Raw genomic sequence first — 20,988 nt, forward strand, 5'->3', positions numbered from 1 at the left:
GTTCTAAAGGAAAAGAGGAAACCTAGTGTGCATTCAATTTACAAATGAGACTGGACATTTTCTACAAAGAATTCTCATTAGTGACTGAATGATGAGGATTTTAAATGGCCAAAATGCATCCACCTATTAAAAAAAAAAATGGTATAACAAGCACTCTATTTTAATTTAATAAGGGGGCGCCTGGGTGGCGCAGTCGGTTAAGCGTCCGACTTCAGCCAGGTCACGATCTCGCGGTCCGTGAGTTCGAGCCCCACGTCAGGCTCTGGGCTGATGGCTCAGAGCCTGGAGCCTGTTTCCGATTCTGTGTCTCCCTCTCTCTCTGCCCCTCCCCCGTTCATGCTCTGTCTCTCTCTGTCCCAAAATAAATAAACGTTGAAAAAAAAAAAAATTTAAAAAAAAAAAAAATAAGGAAGTTAGCCTCATAACTAAAGTTCTTAAATTTCTGCAGAAGTCTTAATTTTTTTCCTCTATGTAAAAATTATTTTTATAACTGGTAAAGTCTTACTTTTATGTTATATAGAACATCGCTGTTTGGATCTGATATTATGAGTATAAGGTGCCCTTTTTCAAATTAAAACAAATTTGGAGTGATTTCTCATATGGAAACGGTCCAATATTTTCTGTAATGGTTCTTAAAAAAAAACAAACTTTTGTAGTACACTGAAGGTCTACTCTTGAATTCATATTTAGTCTGATGTGTATACTGATTGCGTTTCGAGATATCCATACTATAAATATTCGTATCACAAATATTACCACTATCCAAATTTGCTACTTTAACAAAGAAACTCACAGGTAAAATCTTGTGTTCTTAAAAAACATGCTATTAGTATTTAGAAATCAAGGTGTTCCTGCGTTTGAAATTTTATACTTCCGAACCTGTAAAAACGATCACGGAAGAGAACTAAAAGATACCCTCTCCTGAAGAGATATTTAGAAGTTTCTGCTAAGAAATCCCTGTGAAAGAAAGTACATCAGAAAGTACATCATCCAATGTGCAAATCTGTTGACAGAGAAAATCTCTGAGCTGTCACAGGAAAAAACCTGTACTAATTAATACGCATCCTAATTTTGACAGTGGTCTTAAATTTAACTTTCTAAACACAAAGTTATTTAAGTCTTGAGTAAAATTACATTTTATTTGCAGGTGATTTTTTACCTTTGTCTTTAACATTCAATGCAATCTGAAATTTGATGCATTAGAATAAATAATCAACAAAAACTACCTGGGTGCTTTTCAAGCCTCCATTTATGCAGGGCCCGCGAAAACGCTTCGTCACGGGGTGAACTGTGATTCACATCATTTCATCCTGTTTGCTCTGAATGGCCACTGCCTCATAAGCGTACACTGAATATTGTTCTTTTTTTAAATTTTTTTCCCCAGAGGCAACAGAATACCTCTCAGTGAGAAAGTACATTTTTCAAATTCATATAAGAAGTCACCACTCAAGAATATCAGAAAGATGTACCCATACTAGAATGTTCCTGCTCTCTCCGGGGCCTCTTACCTTCGTTTTCTGTATTGGCCGGCACCGAGTCGACCCCGAAAGGATGCCAGGGCTGCAGATCGTCCAGGCTGAACTCCCCGTTCACGGGAAGAAGCTCCACGGTGGTTTTCGTCTCGGTCAAAGACGGCATGAGGGCATCGTTTCCGTAACTGATTCTTGGTTCGCTGATCATGTTGGCCAAGACGTCATCGGAGTAGTTTTGCTCTTTCTGAAGCAGCTCATCTAAACAAAAGAAAGCCATGCCTTTGGTGGGTCCCGGTGACAATGCAGCAGTGGCTCCCATTTTCTGTCTGCCAGACACGACTGTAACTGTTCTACACCCGTGAGCTCACGTGGAGCCGTGAGGTGGGCACCGGCATCGTTTCCATCTTACAGATGTGAAAACTGAGGCCCGTGGGAGTTGAGCCACGTGGGCAAAATCATAGCAAGGGCTCAAGGCAGGACCGGAGCCCAGGGAGAATGGCTAACACCCAGGCTGATGCTCCGAATGACCCCGCCGTTCCTCCCAGGGATGAACGACCTCGAGAGCTGTACCTCCACTTCCTCCTCTGACACGGATTCTAGGATCCTGTGATTGCAGAGGAATCAATAGTGTGCTGTGGTGAGGTGTCTGACGGGAAGCGGTGGCATCATACGAGGTACAGTTACTTTCACGCTGGAGGATATAATCTAGTGGATCCCTCCCTAGTCTTCCCTTGAACATGCGGGAGCCTAAATGACGGCAGCCTCCTCTATTCTCGAACAGTTCTCACTGTTTTGCTTTGCATAGATCTGCCTTCCTCAAAGGCCCCCTCGGGGCCACATGATCTGTGTTCTGAGGCAACAGGGAAGCAGTCGCCTTGCCTTCCCGGCTGTGGCCTTATGGGCACAAAGTTCTGCTCCAGCCTCTTCCTTGGGTGAAACCTCCCTGACTCCCGGCACATCTCACGCCACCTCAGACCAGATTTCCCGCCTCTCCCCTCTGCTGCCTCTCTTTGCAAAAGATGCTATCGGGGGCGCCTGGGTGGCTCAGTCGGTTAAGCGGCCGACTTCGGCTCAGGTCACGATCTCGCGGTCCGTGAGTTCGAGCCCCGTGTCGGGCTCTGTGCGGACAGCTCAGAGCCTGGAGCCTGTTTCAGATTCTGTGTCTCCCTCTCCCTCTGACCCTCCCCTGTTCATGCTCTGTCTCTCCCTGTCTCAAAAATAAATAAAACGTTAAAAAAAAAAAGATGCTATCAGTTACCCCCTTTTCTAAACACGGAACTAAACTACATCGACTTTGAGGACCAGAACTGACTTATCTGAAGTCCTTGTGGGCTGGTGAAAATTCCTAAATTATACGTTTCATGATGGCAGTGCATTTTTACTAGAAAAGAGAGCTGGGAATATAACCCGGCACCAACTGTAATCGTTGCTTTAAATACAGGGTTATCACAAGATTAGTGAATCCCCTATTATGCGGCCACAGTTCACCAGATTTTTCTGTGTGACGTATTTTTAAAAATGAGACACCCATGAATAGCATGGGCGCCATTAGAAATGATATTCACCAGAGTATCTCATTTCCTAATCATACCTCTGTCAAGAATTTACTGTACTAGATCTTTCAAACCAAGTATTGGTTAGTATTACTGCTGCAAAAAATGAAGAAAATAAAATCAGGATTTAAATTTGATTTGTAACATTTTACCGTCATCCCTCACATTGTCTTTTAAATGGAATTTTTTTTTACTTGAAAAATTAAAATTCTGTTCAAATAGATCTATTAAAACAATTTGATAGGATAGCATTAAAGCATGAGATTAATATCCTCCTATGGAGTCAGGTTTATTGCAAGATATTATTTTAAATGATGAAATCTCAAGCCAATCAGTCCTCCTGAAGTCTAATTTGAGTTATAATATATAGCTATTTTCTGCAGCACCATTCTAAATTCAATATTTGATGCTTGTAATGACTTTCCCATGCAGATGAAAGGTCCCCATTAGATCTACTTCAACTTTTTCATGTCTTACAGACTCATAGGTAATGGCTAATAACTTAGCCAATGTCTGCTTTAATGAATTTAATGGGCATTTCTTTTATATAAATCTCATGCTTGTGACTGTTAAGCACTTACAATACTGAAGAGATGATCTTTTGGAATAATTATTGGTGCTCACAAGTTCATCTTGGAAGGGAATAACCTTCACCAGCATGATCCACTCTCGGCCCCACCTGGGGCCATGTTGGTACCTTTGTGGCATTTACAGTCACTTAACCACCTCCCCTTCCATCTGGAAACGTTTTGTCTTTGTCTTGCATACCCAGTACCAAGCTGGTTCCCTGTGACTTCTCTGAATAACTCCTCTTGTTCCTTTTTTTTAAAATCTCTTTGTCCATCTATTATCTTTTCGGATCTCCATCCATCTCTTTCTGCAAGTTTTCATCTGGAAATCCCTTCCACTCCTGAAACTCTACGGATGAATCTGAAATGTACATTCCTAGCTTGCCCTTGTCCCTCCCACGCCTCCTACCCAGGCTCTTTGCATTTCTAAGTCCGCTGGGTCTGTTAGCTTATATCTCTCATGAACTTTCAGAGCTACAGGCTGAAACCTTCATAACCGTCTGCGGCTCTCTGTATTTCTTTGTGTCCCATACTTCTATTACTGACACCTCCCTTTAAAATTCCATTTCCGGATGCTCTCTTATTCATTTTTCACTCTCCCTTTCTACTGCCTACCTCCCTTGAACCATCGTTACTTTCTGCCTTGATCACTGTGATGGTCTCTGCTCTACTTTTCATCCCTCTCCGAAAGGCTCTGCCTCGTCTCGGTAACTCATTTCCTACTGAATGAATCCCAGACTACTTTGCCAGATGGTAAAGGCCCTCTGTGATCTGGGCTCACCTCATCTTTCTAACGATGAGGCTTTTAAACTTTCTGCTGTATATACCTATGCTACTGTGATTTATAGTAAGAAACATATATTTGGTCTCTGTAGGCAGGGAGCTCCTAAAACCCTTGGAATTTCATAGGTGATGGGAGGAATAAAGGTATTTTTCGTTATGTCATGAAGTGACTTTTGAAAAGCCTGTAGGTCACCTAAGGATGGGGGGCTGGTGCCCAGAGGAAGTGACCATGTGATCAGAGGGTTAGAAGTTTCAGTCCCACACTCTGCGAAGGGAGAGGGGCTGGAGATTGAGCTCAATCACCAATGGCCAATAAATAAATCAGTCAAGTCTATGTAATGAAGCTTCCGTAAAAACCTGAAAGGACAGGGTTCTGGGAGCCTCGAGTTGATGAACACGTGCAGGTGTGGGTGGGTGGGGGGCAAACGTGCTGGAAGCTGTGAGCCCTTTTCCACATACCTTACCCTACTTTTTAACTTTTCCTGGGTTGTATCTGTTTATACTAAACTAGTAATCTAGTGAGTGAAATGTTTTCCTCTGTTCTATGAGCCGTTCTAGCAAATTAATAGAACCCAAGGAGAAGGAACTTCTGATGTACAACTGGTCATCAGCAGCACAGGTGACAATCTGGACTTTCGACTGGCTGTTGGGGGTGGGGGAGGGGAGTCCGAGGACTGAGCCCGTAACTCTTGTGGGATCTGCACTACCTCCGGGGAGATGGTGGCAGAATTGGGTTGAATGATTGAATTCTCCAGCTGATGTAGGAAAACTGCTTGGTGGTGTGGGGAAAAACCCACACATTGGAATTGGACCCACAGCTCTCTCGAGCTGAGTAGCTTGGATTATCCCCAGATGGGACCATGCATTCCCATCAGGGCACCTTTGCTCTCTGTTCCTGCTACACAGGAAGACCATTTCTGCTTATCTAAATTATATGAACTCTTTTTTTTAATAGTTTTTTTAAACGTTTATTTATGAGAGAGAAGAGACTGAGTGCAAGTGGAGGAGGGGCAGAGAGACAGGGGGACACAGAATTCAAAGCAGGCTCCAGACTGTGAGCTGTCACCACAAAGCCCGACGCGAGGCTCGAACTCACAAACTGTGAGATCCTGACCTGAGCTGAGGTTGGACGCTTAACCAACTGAGCCACCCAAGCGCCCCTAAATTATATGAACTCTTGAAAGCCCAGCTCAAACGCCCTCTCCTCTCTAACTCTCCTCTCAACAACTTTATGAGGGTTACAAGCATCATGACTTTTATGGGCCAGGAAACTGAGGCGAGGAGGGGTGGCTGAATCTCTTTAAGATCCCATGGTCAGTAAGCGTCTGTGCTGAAGTGCAAGATCTGGGCTGCAGAAAACCAGCCTTCCTCCCTGCAACCCCCACCCATCTAGCCTCCACGGTACCAAAGGAGGGCTCACTCCTGGTCTCAGTACTGCGCTGCTCATTTGCAGAGTGATTGTACGTCTGACTGTTCCAGAATGTTCTGCACATTTACAGGGCTGCAACCGGACTCAAATACCACCAGCCCCATGGAATGGCTATATTGCTTTTGCGCCTTCAAATAGGCAGTTTCCAGGCCCAGGAGCTGAAGGAAGTCCTGTCCCCATCTCGGCCCACGGCAGTGAAAAGGGTGAAGCAGGGAACAGTCACAGAGGAAAACCTTACATCTGTGCTTCAAAAAATATCCAGGACACTTTGGCTTGCAGCAAATTGCGGTGCCTCTTTTTCTCTTTTATTTCTTTTATTGTTGGCAGAAAATTTCCTCCAAATGGCCACTAAAATGTTGAGCCCCATGGTGGTTAATTTGCCTGGTTTATTCATGTGCAGAAAATTAGAGAATGACACATTCAAGAAATGTTACATTTCTGGCAGAGTGAAAAGCACTTAGGCTTTTTTGGGGGAGTACAAAAGAGCAGAAGTAAGTGCTCTCACCTCAGTTTAACACGGGAGATTTAGAAACAACCATCTCTGGTTATCTCATTTGGAACAATGAGGTCCGTCTGTGTGGTTTTTAAGGGACCAAAAGCAGGTGGAAATGATGGATTATCGTTAGTTGGTGAAGGATTATTCCATTTTGTGATCATAAAATGTCGAAGGCAGCCAGCTACCTCTTGGTATTATTAAGGGCTCAGGATTTTACCAATGGCTAAGATAATCGGCACCAGGCTATTCTGCCTGTGATTAAAAAAACAAAACAAAACAACACAGAGCCACGTATATAATTATTTCATTGCTCCTTCTAAGTGGGGCTTCATCTTTGAATTCTGTGGTAAGACTCATCACACAGAAACCACACATCTGGTATGCTGCTGGCCCTGATGGATTACCTGTTTATCGGACTTAATTTAATATTTTGTTACAATGCGCCCGATGCCATATAATGGTGATTTCCAAAGCTTTTAAATGTCTACATTTGCCAGCTGCTATATTAAACTAAGACGCTAGGTTCATTTCTCCCCCAAGACTCTCCTCTTTTTTCCCCCCCTTTCTAAAAGCTATTTGTTATTGCCCAGAGTTGCGGCAATTATCTCCGGAGTCAGATTTAGTCTCTTCTAGAATACTCAGCACACACGAGCGCTGTAGTTAGAAGCGGGAATACTCAACTGGGTTCAGTGATGGTAATTTTAACCTACAGCTTAAACCAAACAGAGATACTCAATTTCAAATATAAAACATATGGCAAACCTTGCCCTTTTGAAAAGTGTGCTGAGAACCTACACTAGGCATACTTAATAGTAAAGAGAAAAGGAAACAAAAAACGCCTCAGCACGTAGTTATCGGAGGAAATATTTAAAATATTTTGAGGTGATGGGGATTAAGGGGGGGCACTTGTGATAAGTACCAGGTGCTGTACGAAAGCATGGAAATCACTATACTGGGCTCCTGAAGCTAATATTACACTGTCTGTTAAGGAACTGGAATTTAAATAAAAACCTAAAAAAATATTCTGAAGAAAGCAACATCAACAGAGTCACCCAACAGTGATGCCATCTTCAAATGACTAAAATACTTTGTTTTTGTGGTGTGGAATAGACTTCCACCAGAGTTTGAGAGACATGGCCTCATGAAAGGATTGCTGAATGGGAAAACAGAGGAATTCTAGATCATTTGTTTCACATGCCTCTTCAAATGATTAATCTCCTCGCCAACCTCCTAAAGATTTAACTGCCATATTTTCGGTTTCAAGGAAATACAGTTTATAAACATTGAAGCAGTTCTCTTTCACAAGCTTCAGTTATAATCGATGAACTATCTCTTCTACCTTTTAAACACGCTTGGACGGGGGGGAGGGGGAGGACAATCTCCTTCATGTAAAGGAAGTTCAGCCTCAGCCTTTTCCTCTGTAATACACACCTATTAAAGGTCTGATTTGGACACTGGCACCAACTGAGGTCCCCTAGGCTTGCTGGGTTTTCTACTTATAGGATTGAAACGGCATTGCTTTCATTATTATTATTTTTTTCTATTTTCTGATTCTTCTGGTTCCTCGTGGAAAATATGTATTTATCCATAGCCTCTCTCCAAAATGGAAATTTCCCTTCAACTCTAACAGGGGACTCTTATATGACCAATGCTTACCTCTTTTTTTTAAATAAATAAGAAAGCATAATTTATGTGTTTCTCTGCGGTGATCCGTCCATTTATGTTTTCACAATTCTTACCTGTTTCATAAATACTTACACATCTCAAAGGATTGAGGATTCCACCTCTGAACAATGCACCCCCTCCCCCGTGCCACCACAGCTGCATGGGAAGTATTTATGAAAGGGATGTCATTTTTCTCCTATCAAGAAGCTCTACTATAAATCTGCTGTCATCCATTCTAGGCATTTTGCCCACACCAGGACGAGGAGATCAGATTTAATTTTCCAATCACAGTTCTGTGCATGAAACCCCCTAAGGCTTGCAATTCCTCACCCATCAAATTAGAGGAGGTTGGATGGATGGTCTTAGCAGTTCCTTCACTTTGAATTCTATTACCTATACTCTTGCTAGGTAGGTGTGCCCCTGCCCCTGTCAGAGCGAGGGAACCGGAATCTGCACCCCACTGTGGTCCCCAGGTGATTCTTTTTTTTTTTAATGTTTTATTTATTTTTGAGAGGGGGGAAGGGACAGAGAGAGAGAGAGGGAGACACAGAATCCGAAGCAGGCTCCAGGCTTTGAGCTGTCAGCACAGAGCCTGACGTGGGGCTCGAACCCACAAACCGTGAGATCGTGACCTGAGCTGAAATCGGACACTTAACTGAGCCACCCAGGCTCCCCCCACCCACATGATTCTTAGTCACGTTACAGTCCAACCACTGCCACAAGCTGTAAAGAGGCATCACTACACAACTATCTCAGTTATCGCTTCATAAAAGACAAAACAAGTCTTGGAAACAAGGTGTGCAAGACGAGCACGGTCGACAAAGAATACTGCCAGAAGAAGCCTTACGTCTGAAGACCTCGAAGTCACGTTCTCAGAACCCAACCCACTCCGTTGCCTTGAAACTACCATTCACGACAGCGTTTCTGAGTCAGAAAGCCACGGGAAAAGGAAAGGCTAGTTAGGAATTTCCTTTTTTGCCAGAACATTTGTCAGGCAGGAAATTACACAGGAGCCAGAGCAGGGAAGTGCTCGGCAGACAGGTCAGCATTGTTCAGACTCTGAGAAAAAGAATATGAACTTAATACGTAAGTATTAAGAGTACTAGAGGACACACTTCATTGCTCTGCTTCCCTCTACTGAAGACCAGCCCTAGCTGGTGACTCTTTTACTTCTAAGCATAGTTCGATGGAGCAGAAGCTGTTTAAAATGCTAATTGGTGGCATGCCTGGGTGGCTCAGTCAGTTAAGCGTCTGACTTTGGCTCGGGTCATGATCTCTTACACGGTTCGTGGGTTTGAGCCCCACGTCGGGCTCTGGGCTGATGGCTCGGAGCCTGGAGCCTGTTTCCGATTCTGTGTCTCCCTCTCTCTCTGCCCCTCCCCCGTTCATGCTCTGTCTCTCTCTGTCCCAAAAATAAATAAACGTTGAAAAAAAAAATTTAAGAAAAATAAATAAAATGGTAACCTGGGGGAGAACCTATGTGGTCTTCAAGGGATTACTGTACATGGTCGGGACGTCTTGATCCGTGTGTGACTTGTGGGACAGCCACAGTGGCGGGACTGTGTTATGCTAGGGCATCTCGAAAGCAGGAGATCAACCCTACAGAGACACCTTCCACTTCAGTTGCTTTTTCATATCCATTAGCTCCTTTCATATCCACAATGGTCTGCGTTGTGGGATGCTATCCCCACTGATGGCTGACCAAACTGTGACATCCCTCTTGAGAAAGCACAGTTATCAGGTGGCAGAATTGAGATCCGAACCCAAGTATCCTGATTCCGAGTCCAAATGTTTTCACTATTCCATGAAACATTCTATTTTACGGTTGACAAGGCTATTTGATTACTGACTAATATTATAGAAATACATACACATCTATCATCACATGCATCCTGTTTCTCGTAATCTTTTTTAAAGTTGGTTTATTTATTTTGAGAGACAGAGAGAGTGAGTGGGACAGAGGCAGAGAGACAGAAAGACAGAATCCCAAGCAGGCTCTGCACTGTCAGCACACAGACCGACGCGGGGCTTGAAATCAAAAACCTCGAGATCATGACCTGAGCTGAAGTCAGACACTTAAATGACTGAGCCACCCGGATGCCCCTCTCATAATTTTTGACAGATTTGGAAAGTGAAGAATTCAGTGGTATCTTTTTTTTTTTTTTCCACACAAAGGAACCAAGATAAGAGATTTTTTGCCATGGGCCAAGGTCATAGAGCTTTTCCATGATGAAGGAGCAGAGCTGAAAAGCCAGGTGGTTCCCAGCTGCACAGCCATCCACTGTTCCCTCCTCTAATTAAAGGAGCCATTTTGACAGCCCATCCCCTGTGGACACGTATCTCCCACTTCTTTAGATTTCCCTTTCTCTGGAAGACTGGCATAGTAGGGTAGCTATGTGAACTGTTATCAGGTATCATCAATTCGGAGTCAAATTTAAGATAAGTAGACACCTTTGGGTTTTGAGCCAAGTAAATGGTTGAACCCTGCATACTTATCCCAAATATCCCTTCTCATCAATGGTGCAGGGACTTGAACACTTCAGTGGTCAAGAGCCAAACGGCCTAGGAAGCACCTGGGTGGCTCAGTCAGTTAAGTCCGACTTCGGCTCAGGTCATGATCTCACGGTTCGTGAGTTTGAGCCCCACGTCGGGCTCTATGATGACAGCTCAGAGCCTGGAGCCTGCTTTGGATTCTGCGTCTCCCTCTCTCTCTGCCCCTCTCCCACTTATGCTCTGTCTCTCTCTCCTTCAAAAATAAATAAACATTAAAAAAGAACTTAAAAAGAGCGAAACAGCCCTGTAGGATGCTGCATTTCCACCTTGGGCAAAAGATTATAGATGTATTATCACAACGTAATGCTGTTCCACAAATCTAGTTTGTATTTCGACCTCCATAAAATTGGGTCAGTCCTCTTATTTTTAGCCACACTAGCAATTGAGAATCTCTTACAGTCTCAAAATTCAGATTTCACCTCTGAATCTGGGTTTATTTTGCTTTAGTACTTTCTTGGACATAGATTTTAAACGAAGCATGCTTCGTCCACTCGTGGCAACAATCTGTCCCTGGAGGGGACACAAACACAGCTACACGTTACTTGTGAGAATATTTCCTACTGCCAAGTGACATTGCTTAAAAGTATCACTTGTCCAGCTTAAGGCTGAGGGTACGAAAGAAGTCCCTTTCTATTTAAGACAGATTTCCTTTTTTTGACTTTCAAACAACAGAGATCAAACAACTTAGATCTAACCAATGGCATCAGTCAGAAATCAAGAGAAAAGTCAGTCCATCTCCCTGGCATCAAAAAACAGATTAAAGAGTTTCCTCTCTGTGCTTCTTTGTAGAATCTGTGCCAAAGTTGTGATCCTATTTCCAACTACCTTAGGAATCTTGGTCCTGCCTACATGGTTGGAAGTCTAAGCACTCCGGAGAGGAAAAACCTTCTCAAGTTTAGACAACAAACCAAGTTTACAGATTACAGAGAGACTCTTTGAAAGTATGCTGTACTGAGGTTATAATTTGCATATACAAACAAGTGTCTTTGTTTTGAGGAAACACACAGTGAAGAACTTAGGGGTAAAGAGCCACTATGTCTTCAAGTCCCTCTCAAGAAAAGAAATTTTATGGGACGCTTGGGTGGCTCAGTCGCTTAAGCCTCTGACTCGGTTTTTCAGCTCAGGTCATGATCTCACGGTTCGTGAGTTGGAGTCCCGCGTTGGGCTCTGCACTGGCAGTGTGGAGCCTGCTTGGAATTCTCTAAGTCTGGAATTACATTAAAATAAAAAGTTCAGGACCGTGGCACTGAACTGTAGTGCCGGCTTTAACCTGTATCTATCCGGATGTTTTCCTCCAGTCAATATATAGGGGAAAAGCACATATGACCATTGGCATAAACAGATACAAATGACACGTCCTCTGCAACATAAAATAAAAATGGATGAACATTTTGATGAGTCATCCCCCTTAAACATAAGTCAATTATTTCATATGATTTTCAAGCCAGGAAACACTGGTTTCTTCACGTGCTGGAGGAAAAGCTGTCAGTCTTGGGCTAGTTGAGAGATGTGTACTTTTACTGTTTCACTGAAGGGGTTTCCAAGTAATTATGATTGAGGAATTTTCTCTTCAAATCTATCTTTAAAAAGAGCCTAACCCCAGCAGCACAAGCTAGGACTTCACTGTGATTCCGCTTTTATATAAAAACGTGGCATTTGAGGGGTGCCTTGGGTAGCTCAGTCTGTTAAGTGTCTGACTTTGGCTCAGGTCATAATATCATGGTTTGTGAGTTCGAGCCCTGCATCGGGCTCTGTGCTGACGGCTCAGAGCCTGGAGCCTGCTTCAGATCCTGTGTCTCCCTCTATCTCTGCCCCTCCCCTGCTCACACTCTGTCTCTCTGTCTTTCAAAAATAAATAAACATTAAAAAAAATGTGGCAGGGGGCGCCTGGGTGGCTCAGTCGGTTAAGCGTCCGACTTTGGCTCAGGTCATGATTTCATGGTCCGTGGGTTCGAGCCCCGCGTCGGGCTCTGTGCTGACAGCTCAGAGCCTGGAGCCTGTTTCAGATTCTATGTCTCCCTCTCTCTGACCCTCCCTCATGGGAGGGTCCCTCAGACCCTCATGACTGTTCATGCTCTGTGTCTCTCTCTGTCTCAAAAATAAATAAACGTTAAAAAAAAAAATTAAAAAAAAATGTGGCATTGGTAGTAATTATAAGGATAACATAAATTTGGTGCAAAAAACACAGAAAACAGAACAAAAAAATAACAATAATTCACTTGCAATCCCACCAGCAAGATAACCAAGATATTTTTTAAATATCATTTATTAGCTTCAATCATTTTATTATCTAATTTTTATTACTGTGGCCAATGAGAATGGATTCTATGAGGTTCCTGAAGCAGGCGGGGAGGCCCTTGGAATCCGAACAATCAGGTCTGAGGACACAGACATGAAATCATGAAGGGAATTTTCCTCCAGTTTCATTCTTCAGTATGCATTTCTCGATTTTTCTGGTAGGCTGTTCTGCATAGTTGGTGCAGTTTTCTGTTTGTTTTTACTTCCAACTAGGTTATCAGATACGGAGCAAACTGGAAAACTAAAGTAAACCTGAGGCTTGCTCTATCGGGGCTAGTATCACATTTCATTTTTTAAAAACTGCTAATGCGTTTAGTGAGTCCAAGTAAGTACAACGGGAAAGGTTATTTAAACACAAAATACTGAAAAGACAATTTTACTGCTCTTGCGGTTTTATAAAGGCCAAGTCATTCTGGCAACTGCATACAATCTGGGCTCATATTCCCCTGGAGCCTCCACTGCTCGTGTTGGGGTGCTCTGGGCATCCATCCGTAATATCCCCGCCTTGCCCCCTGAGCTCTGAGCCAATTAAGAGGGAACAGGTAGAGATGAAAACATCATCTTTACCTGTGACAAAAGCCAGGCCCTTACTAACCCACACAATGCTTTCTTTGGGGAGTGAGTCACATGTAGGGCACATGGCTTGTTAAGCCATGTGCAGTGTAGACAAATTTCAGCTCCAACCTGTACCCTCAGCTGCACCCTCTTATGACAGAAGAGGGAGTCTGAGCGACACCCCTGTGTCCTGTCCAACCTGCACAAGGTAAGTGGTGATCCTGCCCGATCAGCACCCTTTCCCAGACTTGTGAGATTAGCCCTTCTTACCGGAGTAAGAAATACCCTGAAGGTGGGCCAGAGGAATGGCACACAGTGTCCCCCCTCAACAGTGAGCAATCGTTCTCTGCTATTCTCTGGAAAAAAGTGCATTCTAATGCACTCCTATCTGATAAGTGCTTCATTGGTGGAATTCTATATTTAGAATGATGGAAAGTACTGGTTAAGCAAGGCAGGTCAGGTCATGGGAGAAAGTAAGATTTCAACATTCATAAATAGTTAATTTCACTCAAAGAGCCTAAGGATTTATGCTGATAATTATAAGGGTAACAGGCAAGTATGGATAAGATCAGCACAAATCTATGTATCTATGTATCTATGTATCTATCATCTATCTATCTATCTATCTATCTATCTATCTATATCTATCCATCCATCCATGTATATGTATTTATCTATGCAGATATAGATAGACATATATCTCATGACAGGGGAGGAAGAGATCTGTTCCTGTAGACAGCACATCATATTTATATATACGATAGCTCATTTGAAATGTACGTTTATGCAGATCAAAAAAGCCCGTATCAATTCTGTATGGTCTTCTGACCATAAACATAGCTGTGTTTAACACAAAACTCGCTCTGTACTAAACGTTTCTGGAACAGCAATGGCCCTTCCTCTTCTAATCAGCTGACTCATACAATCCCTCAACAACGCATAGGGACACCTAGCCTGGAGATGGAAAATGCTTGGAGACAGAAGGGAACTGTCTGTCTTAAGCATTAACAGTGCAGGGGAGTGGAGAGACTGAAAGAACTCGCTTTAAGGAAAATAATCTGAAGCCAAGAAAAATAAAAACATCTTATCATCAATGAATGAGCTCATTCATTTATTTGTTCACTTATCTACCTGTTCAGCAATCCTATTATCTTGCAGGCCAGTGCAGGAACTAACTAAGGTAATTTCTTTTTACTCAGTGCTCACGGCCCAGAGGACAGATGAGCATAGAAGTAATTCCATGCCAGTGCTATGGGAAGGGGTATGGACCGAGTGAGAAAAGAAATGAGCTTGGATTTTCCAGCTGGAGACAGTGGATGATGCTATTACGGAAGAGAGACTGCCAAGGTATACAGAGTGGGCTGCCCAAAGGCTGGGACCTTTCTGGCACGAGGGCAGTGAAAAGGAAGCAGCTCAGAAGCCAGGAGCTCTAGTGTGTGGAACCCAGAGGGGAGAGGAACACGCTGACCTACACTAGGTGTATGCCATTCACAAATTCTATGGGTTCTGTTGGTACCCGCAGCTCATGAATAGGCAGGGGAATTATAGGATACTTGAGAGACATGTCAACATTAAAAAACCGGGCAAGGGAGTGGGCAAGGTGTATACTACACTGATCAAACCAGAAACACATTTAAGGAAGTGATAGGAGGAAGAACGGTGCTATTTTGATGGTGGTGGGGGTGGGGGAAGTTGTGACCGGGACAGGAGAGCCGTTAATATTTTTCAGTCTTGACTGGAGTTGTGTCTATCGGAAGAGCAAAGATGCGGGGAGAAAGACAACTTCTCCTCAGACATGTTTGTGATACTCCAGCACACTGGGATGGCGATGTCCTGCAGCCCCTGGAAATATGGGCCCGGAGAGCTCATGGCCATGTTGAAACAGCCCAAGGGGAAGCACAGATGCGAAAATGGAAAATTTCCCAGATTTTAGCACAATCCTGCAAGTGTTCTGGGGGGAGAAGCCCATACTCGATTCCCGAAGAGGGGTTTATCATGAATTGAATTGTTAGATAATACGACACAGCGCCACCCAGAATGAAGTGCCTCGTTCCAGCTGAAGACTCTTTCGAGTGTCAACCTGCAGTGCTTGCCAATAATGTCAAATTAGCAGTTATGGGTAAGAACTACAAGGAGCAAGCTATTAGGGTTATGGGTCTTTTGTTTTTTCTCCAATCACCTCATTGTCAATATCCATGAGATGTTAAAAAGAAAAAAAATCAACCTTATTTTTTTTACTCTGCAAAGCACAAAGAGAAAATTGTGTGGGAGGTGAAAAATAAAGTAGACCCAACCTTTCTGCTAATTTAACTTTGGAGACGCTCTCCTCTTAGACAATGATCAAGCCAAAGGGGACTGGTTATCGCTGAGTCTGGCTGTGCTTTAAAGTTACCAAGTGAACCATGAATCCTGGTGCCAGAAGGTATATTCCACTGAGCATGTTGGGAAATTACCCTAGGGGGCCACTTTCTTACTGAGAACGGATAGCCCTTTTCGCTGCCAGAGACAACCGCCTTCCATGACGTACAGCTTCCAGCCCCATGTGGGAGACCTTGCCCCGCTATTTCCTTTTTAAAGGGCTTCTAATCTCCACATTTCCGGGTCTCTGCACTAGACCTCGGCCAGGTCTCCGATGCTTTTCCTGTTGAAAATTTACATGGAATTCTAGTCGTTTCTTCAAAAAAATTGCTTGTGTTATTCTCATCTCAGCACAGTTCAATCTGGTCTGTCCTCCACCCTGCTCTGAAAAAGTCTCGACTTAGAAATAAAAAAAACAAAAACAAAAAACAGACTTCACCTCAAATTATGACACATTTTATGAAAAGTTATCAGTTGGGTCTGAGATTTCTACTCTTCCCTTTTTACGTAATCAGCCTTAAAAATGTAACTACCATTCTCTGAATACATAATACTAAAACATGATCATCTTCGATAATACATAATTTACTTTAAAATTATTTTTAACATTTATTTATGTTTGAGAGAGAGACAGAGTGTGCATGGGACACGGGCAGAGAGACAGGGAGACACAGAAAACAGAGCAGGCTCCAGGCTCTGAGCTGTCAGAGCAGAACCTGATGAGCAGCTTGAACTCACGAACTGTGAGATTAAGACCTGACCTGAAGTTGGATGCTTAACCTACTGAGCTACCCAGGTGCCCCCATAATTAATTCGCTTTATAATTCAGAGTCCTCTATACTAATTCTCATAGTGCTCCAACAGCTTTTTAAAATTTTTGATGTGATGTAAGCAAATCTTTATTTGAATATATTTTAAGCTTCAACAACAAATTAAAAAATGATTCACATTATGGTGCATTTATACATGTCTTTTCATCTTCCAAGCGCAGTAAACATTAATTAACCCCGGCTAATTAAAACAACCATGGTTTACAAATTTACCCATTAATCAGCCTCAAGCAAATGCAAAGCATTTAAAGCCTTTCATAATTTGGACCAATTTTACATGGAACTTATTTTTCTTTAAAAGAAGAGGTCATAAATTCAAGACATGCAGCCCTTTGACTTAAATTTGGCAGTGTTTTAGAAAGAAACGTGGACAATTTTTCAGATTCATGAAAGTCAAGGGAAAGGAAAAAATATAGCTGCGTGATATGGGTCAAGTTATGTCTCCCTAAAATATATATTCAAGTCCTCATGCCCACTACCTATGAAAATGACCTTATATGGAAAGAGGGTCTTTGTAGATGTAATCAGGTGAAGATGAGATCATACTGGAATAAGACAGGCCCTCATCCAATATGGAGTAGGGTAGACCCCACTGGAGTTAAGGTGGGCTCTTGATCATTCTGGAGAAGAGGGGAGAACACTACGTGAAGGCAGAGACTGGAGTATCTATGAGTCAAAGTATGTCCAGGATTGTCACCAGCAGCAGAAACAAGAGAAAGAAATGGAAGAGATTCTCCCCTAGAGCCTTCAGAGAGAGCATGACCCTGTGGACATCTTGATTTTGGAGTCCTGGTCTCCAGAATGATGAGAAGGGATTTCTGTTGTTTCAGGCCACCCGATTTGTTGTAGTTAGTTCTAGCAACCCTAAGAAACTAAAATACCACCCATACAGGTGAATATGAACCATCTGCAAATAAGACAACCATTTCTGGCTATAATAATCACCTGGGAATAGAATGTGGTTTCTTCCTGAGCCCTTTACTCCAGGTTGGAATAGGCAGACTGGGGAGAAGAGTAAAGAGCTCTGCCATTAGTGCAGAAATGTTTTCCCCTGAACACCAGCAAGTGTTCTGGGGAGACTAAATGGTCCCTTCATTTCAGCAACTCTCTCCCATCTAGAGAGAATACCATCCACTTCCCTTTCTTGGCCATCAATGACTGCATGCTTTATCCTGATAAGGCCAAAGGAATTTGGGACACCAGTGTCAACTCTTAAGCTCAGCAAGGAAGTGAAAAGGCTTCGGTTTCAAATACCTTGTTAAGCACAAAGGTCATGCCATATCCTCTCTAAGAAGCCAGAAGCTGAGCCCTCCCTGGTAGCATACCGTGTGGCAAATGCCTGGCAGGTTTCAGGCTTTACTAACTCCAGGGTGATGAAAACACCACCATCACTAATGCCAGAACTGAGTTTGCTACCATACCTGCATTCAGCAACTACACTGAGGGAAGCTGGAACAGCTTGGAGTCAATCTATAGCATTGAGCTCATCAGGGGCAATTTAAAATTCACATTCGACAAGTCAGATCTTGAAAAAAAATACTCTGTTGCCTACAAGTTTTTCTTTATTCTTTCTTTAAAAAAATTTTTTTGAAATAGTTATATTTGAGAGAGAGAGAGAGAGAGAGTGAGTGTGAGTGGAGGGAGAGAGGGAGAGGGAGACACAGAATCTGAAGCAGGCTCCAGGCTCTGAGCTGTCAGCAGAGAGCCCGACGTGGGGCTTGAACCCATGAGCCACAAGATCATGACCTGAGCCGAAGTCAGACGCTTGACCGACTGAGCCACCCAGGTGCCCCAAGTTTTTCTTTATTCTTGTATGGCACACAGATGATTGGAATAGAATACTTTTATAAAGTAGAGTGTTTAATAGCAACTTCTGGGTTATTTGTGACCCTTTGGCTCAAGAGAGGAGGAAAATATGGCTACCAATGCCAGGTTACAGGCCATATTGTGTTACATATTTCGTTACACTGTCTGGTCTGTCCTTCCACATTCCTATTGGGAATGCTTGGCTTTAGTTACTCAAAAAAACCCAAAAAAAAACCAAACAAGGGCACCTGTGTGGCTCAGTCAGTTGGGCGTCCGGCTTCGGCTCAGGTCACGATCTCACAGCTCGTGAGTTCCAGCCCCGCATCAGGCTCTGTGCTAACAGCTCAGAGCCTGGAGCCTGCTTCGGATTCTGTGTCTCCCTCTCTCTCTGCCCCTAACCCATTCATATTCTGTCTGTCTCTCTCAAAAATAAATAAACATTTAAAAAACAAACAAAAAAACCCCATAAGAGTGTGTGGATAAATTAGTTAGAAACAAATTATAAAAACCCACCAAATCTCTCTCCACGTCAAATGTATGCTTATATATATAAGACCTTTTTTTTATCAACAAGGTCTTATATTAAGTTCATAAAGGCAGACTGTAGGCTGCCAAAGGGAAACCTAGTTCCAATGATTTAGGGAGAATATCTTTCATGGTCACCCCTTTCTTGTTTTTTCAAGTATATTTATTTGAGAGAGAGCAGGCAATCACATGAGTTGGGGAGGGGGAGAGAGAGAAAGAGAGAGAGAGAGAGAGAGAGAGAGAGAGAGAGAGAGAGAGAGAATCCCAAGCAGGCTCTGCACTGTCATTGGAGAGCCTGACACAGGGCTTGAACTCACGAACCGTGAGATCATGACCTGAGCAGAAATCAAGAGTCGGACGCTTAACTGACTGAGCCACCCAGGCGCCCTCCCCTGACTTTCTTAACATGAACCCGTGTGCACTACAAAGGTGAAAGTTAAGGAATGCTGAAGAGAGAGGGGTACGGTACACTGGATATACACAAATGCACGTTTAGTCAAATGTTACAGACTCAACCATGTTTTCCCCCCAAAATGGTATGTTGAAGCCTTAACCTTCAATGTGACTATATTTGGAGACAGGGCCTTTAAGGAGGTAATTCAGGGTAAATGAGGTCATCAGGGAGGGGCCCTCTTCCGATAGGATTGGTGTCCTTCACAAAAGGAAGAGACAGCAAGCATCTCTGTCACTCCGTGAGAGAAAAGGCCGTGTCAAAGCACGAAGGCAGCCACCCACAAGCCACGGAGAGAGACTTCAGGAGTCAACCAAGCTAGTTGAGACCTTGATCTTAGATTTCCAGGTTCCAGAATTCTGGGGGGGGGGGGAGCCCATTTCTGATGCTTCAGCCACCTGGTGTGTGGAGTTTTGTTATGGCAGCTTGAAGTCACTAAGACACTCACTTTGTCATACCCACGTCAAAGAAGAAGGTCAGAACAGCTTTCTCTGCGGCATTTTGTTTCTTTGTTCTGTGTGTATGTGTGTTTGAAGAAAGACAACAGCTAAAGATGAGAAAAGTAGTATAAGTGATCAAGAGGTCACCAGGGAGTGTCTTGTACTGCACCTTTCATGGAAATGACAAGGAAGTGATTTATTTCCGGTGTGATTCAGTTTGGGGTTTGGAAGTGCACCTGACCTTTGGGGCTTTTCAGTTTTCTTTATTTTTCATGGCCATTCGCCAAGAAGTTCTCAAGTGCTCCCCTCTGCTACCTTCTTCCTTCACTATAGGTGGCAGGGAAAAGTCCAAATGACAACTTCCCTATGTGTCTGGGGCATTTCTAGTTATGTTGTCTATTTGCTTTGAGGGAAACGAGGAGATGGTACATGTTTTCCATACCAAGTCACCACACAAGATAGTTTAAGAAGCAAAGGAATATAATTTGCTTTCCCGTATAACCTGCAAAATACGTATGCCGTTGCTTAACAGAGTCAGTTGTTTCTCAGGCTGGGCACCTGGAGGTGGTTCAGAGCACGCCTTTTCTTGGTAATTTTTTTGTCAATTCCCTGAGAACACACGTTAAATTCTCTGACAACCTGAGGTAGCACTAAGCTCTCTGACAATCCTCTAAGAATAAGCTTTTACTGTTTGCCATGTACAACGCTGACAACTCCAAGTGTATTTTGTCAATTTCCCCTCTCACTTCTTATTAAAATAAGATCACTCTGAATTTGAAGAGAGCCTAAATGGGTAATTTCTTCAAGTAAAATGTCAGTATCTATAATAAAAAATGAAGAATCTAAAGAGGGAAGAAAAGACAGAGTAGTAGATTCACAGTTTCTGGAAGAGCACATGAAAAAGTAAATGGGGAAAACGTTATGAAAGATGGCATTTTCCGACCGAAGACTGCTCTCTGCTTGTACTATTTAGTCCTTTTAGATACAGTTAATCAACACTGATAAGCACTTTATGCTAATCCTTTTTCATAGTTAATAAGAAGTCTTAACTTGGATAAATAAAACCATCAACTCTGTCGCACCTAAAACCAATTCCCAACGAATCTGAACCTCAAGGTTAATAATGCTTCACTTTCATATTTCATACAAGTCACAGCATTGGAAACAAGCGACGACTAGAAATCCACATGGCCTAATTACCAGGA

The 20,988-nt window shown here is 43.0% G+C and overlaps 1 protein-coding gene across 7 annotated transcripts in view; it reads right to left on the minus strand.

Annotated features, from left to right (window-relative positions):
- APP (amyloid beta precursor protein) overlaps positions 1–20,988 on the minus strand; it is a 272,775-nt gene that overhangs the window by 26,855 nt on the left and 224,932 nt on the right. For all 7 annotated transcript variants that reach the window (XM_047099054.1, XM_047099050.1, XM_047099055.1 and 4 more), the window contains one exon: positions 1,509–1,730. In XM_047099054.1, the coding sequence (XP_046955010.1) occupies positions 1,509–1,730 (222 nt within the window). The remainder of the gene's footprint in view (positions 1–1,508; positions 1,731–20,988) is intronic.

This window comes from Lynx rufus, unplaced genomic scaffold (assembly GCF_022079265.1).
Source record: "Lynx rufus isolate CCGP_SWC_20201006 ecotype Redwood Valley unplaced genomic scaffold, mLynRuf1.p SCAF_5, whole genome shotgun sequence".
Lineage (NCBI taxonomy): Eukaryota > Metazoa > Chordata > Mammalia > Carnivora > Felidae > Lynx > Lynx rufus.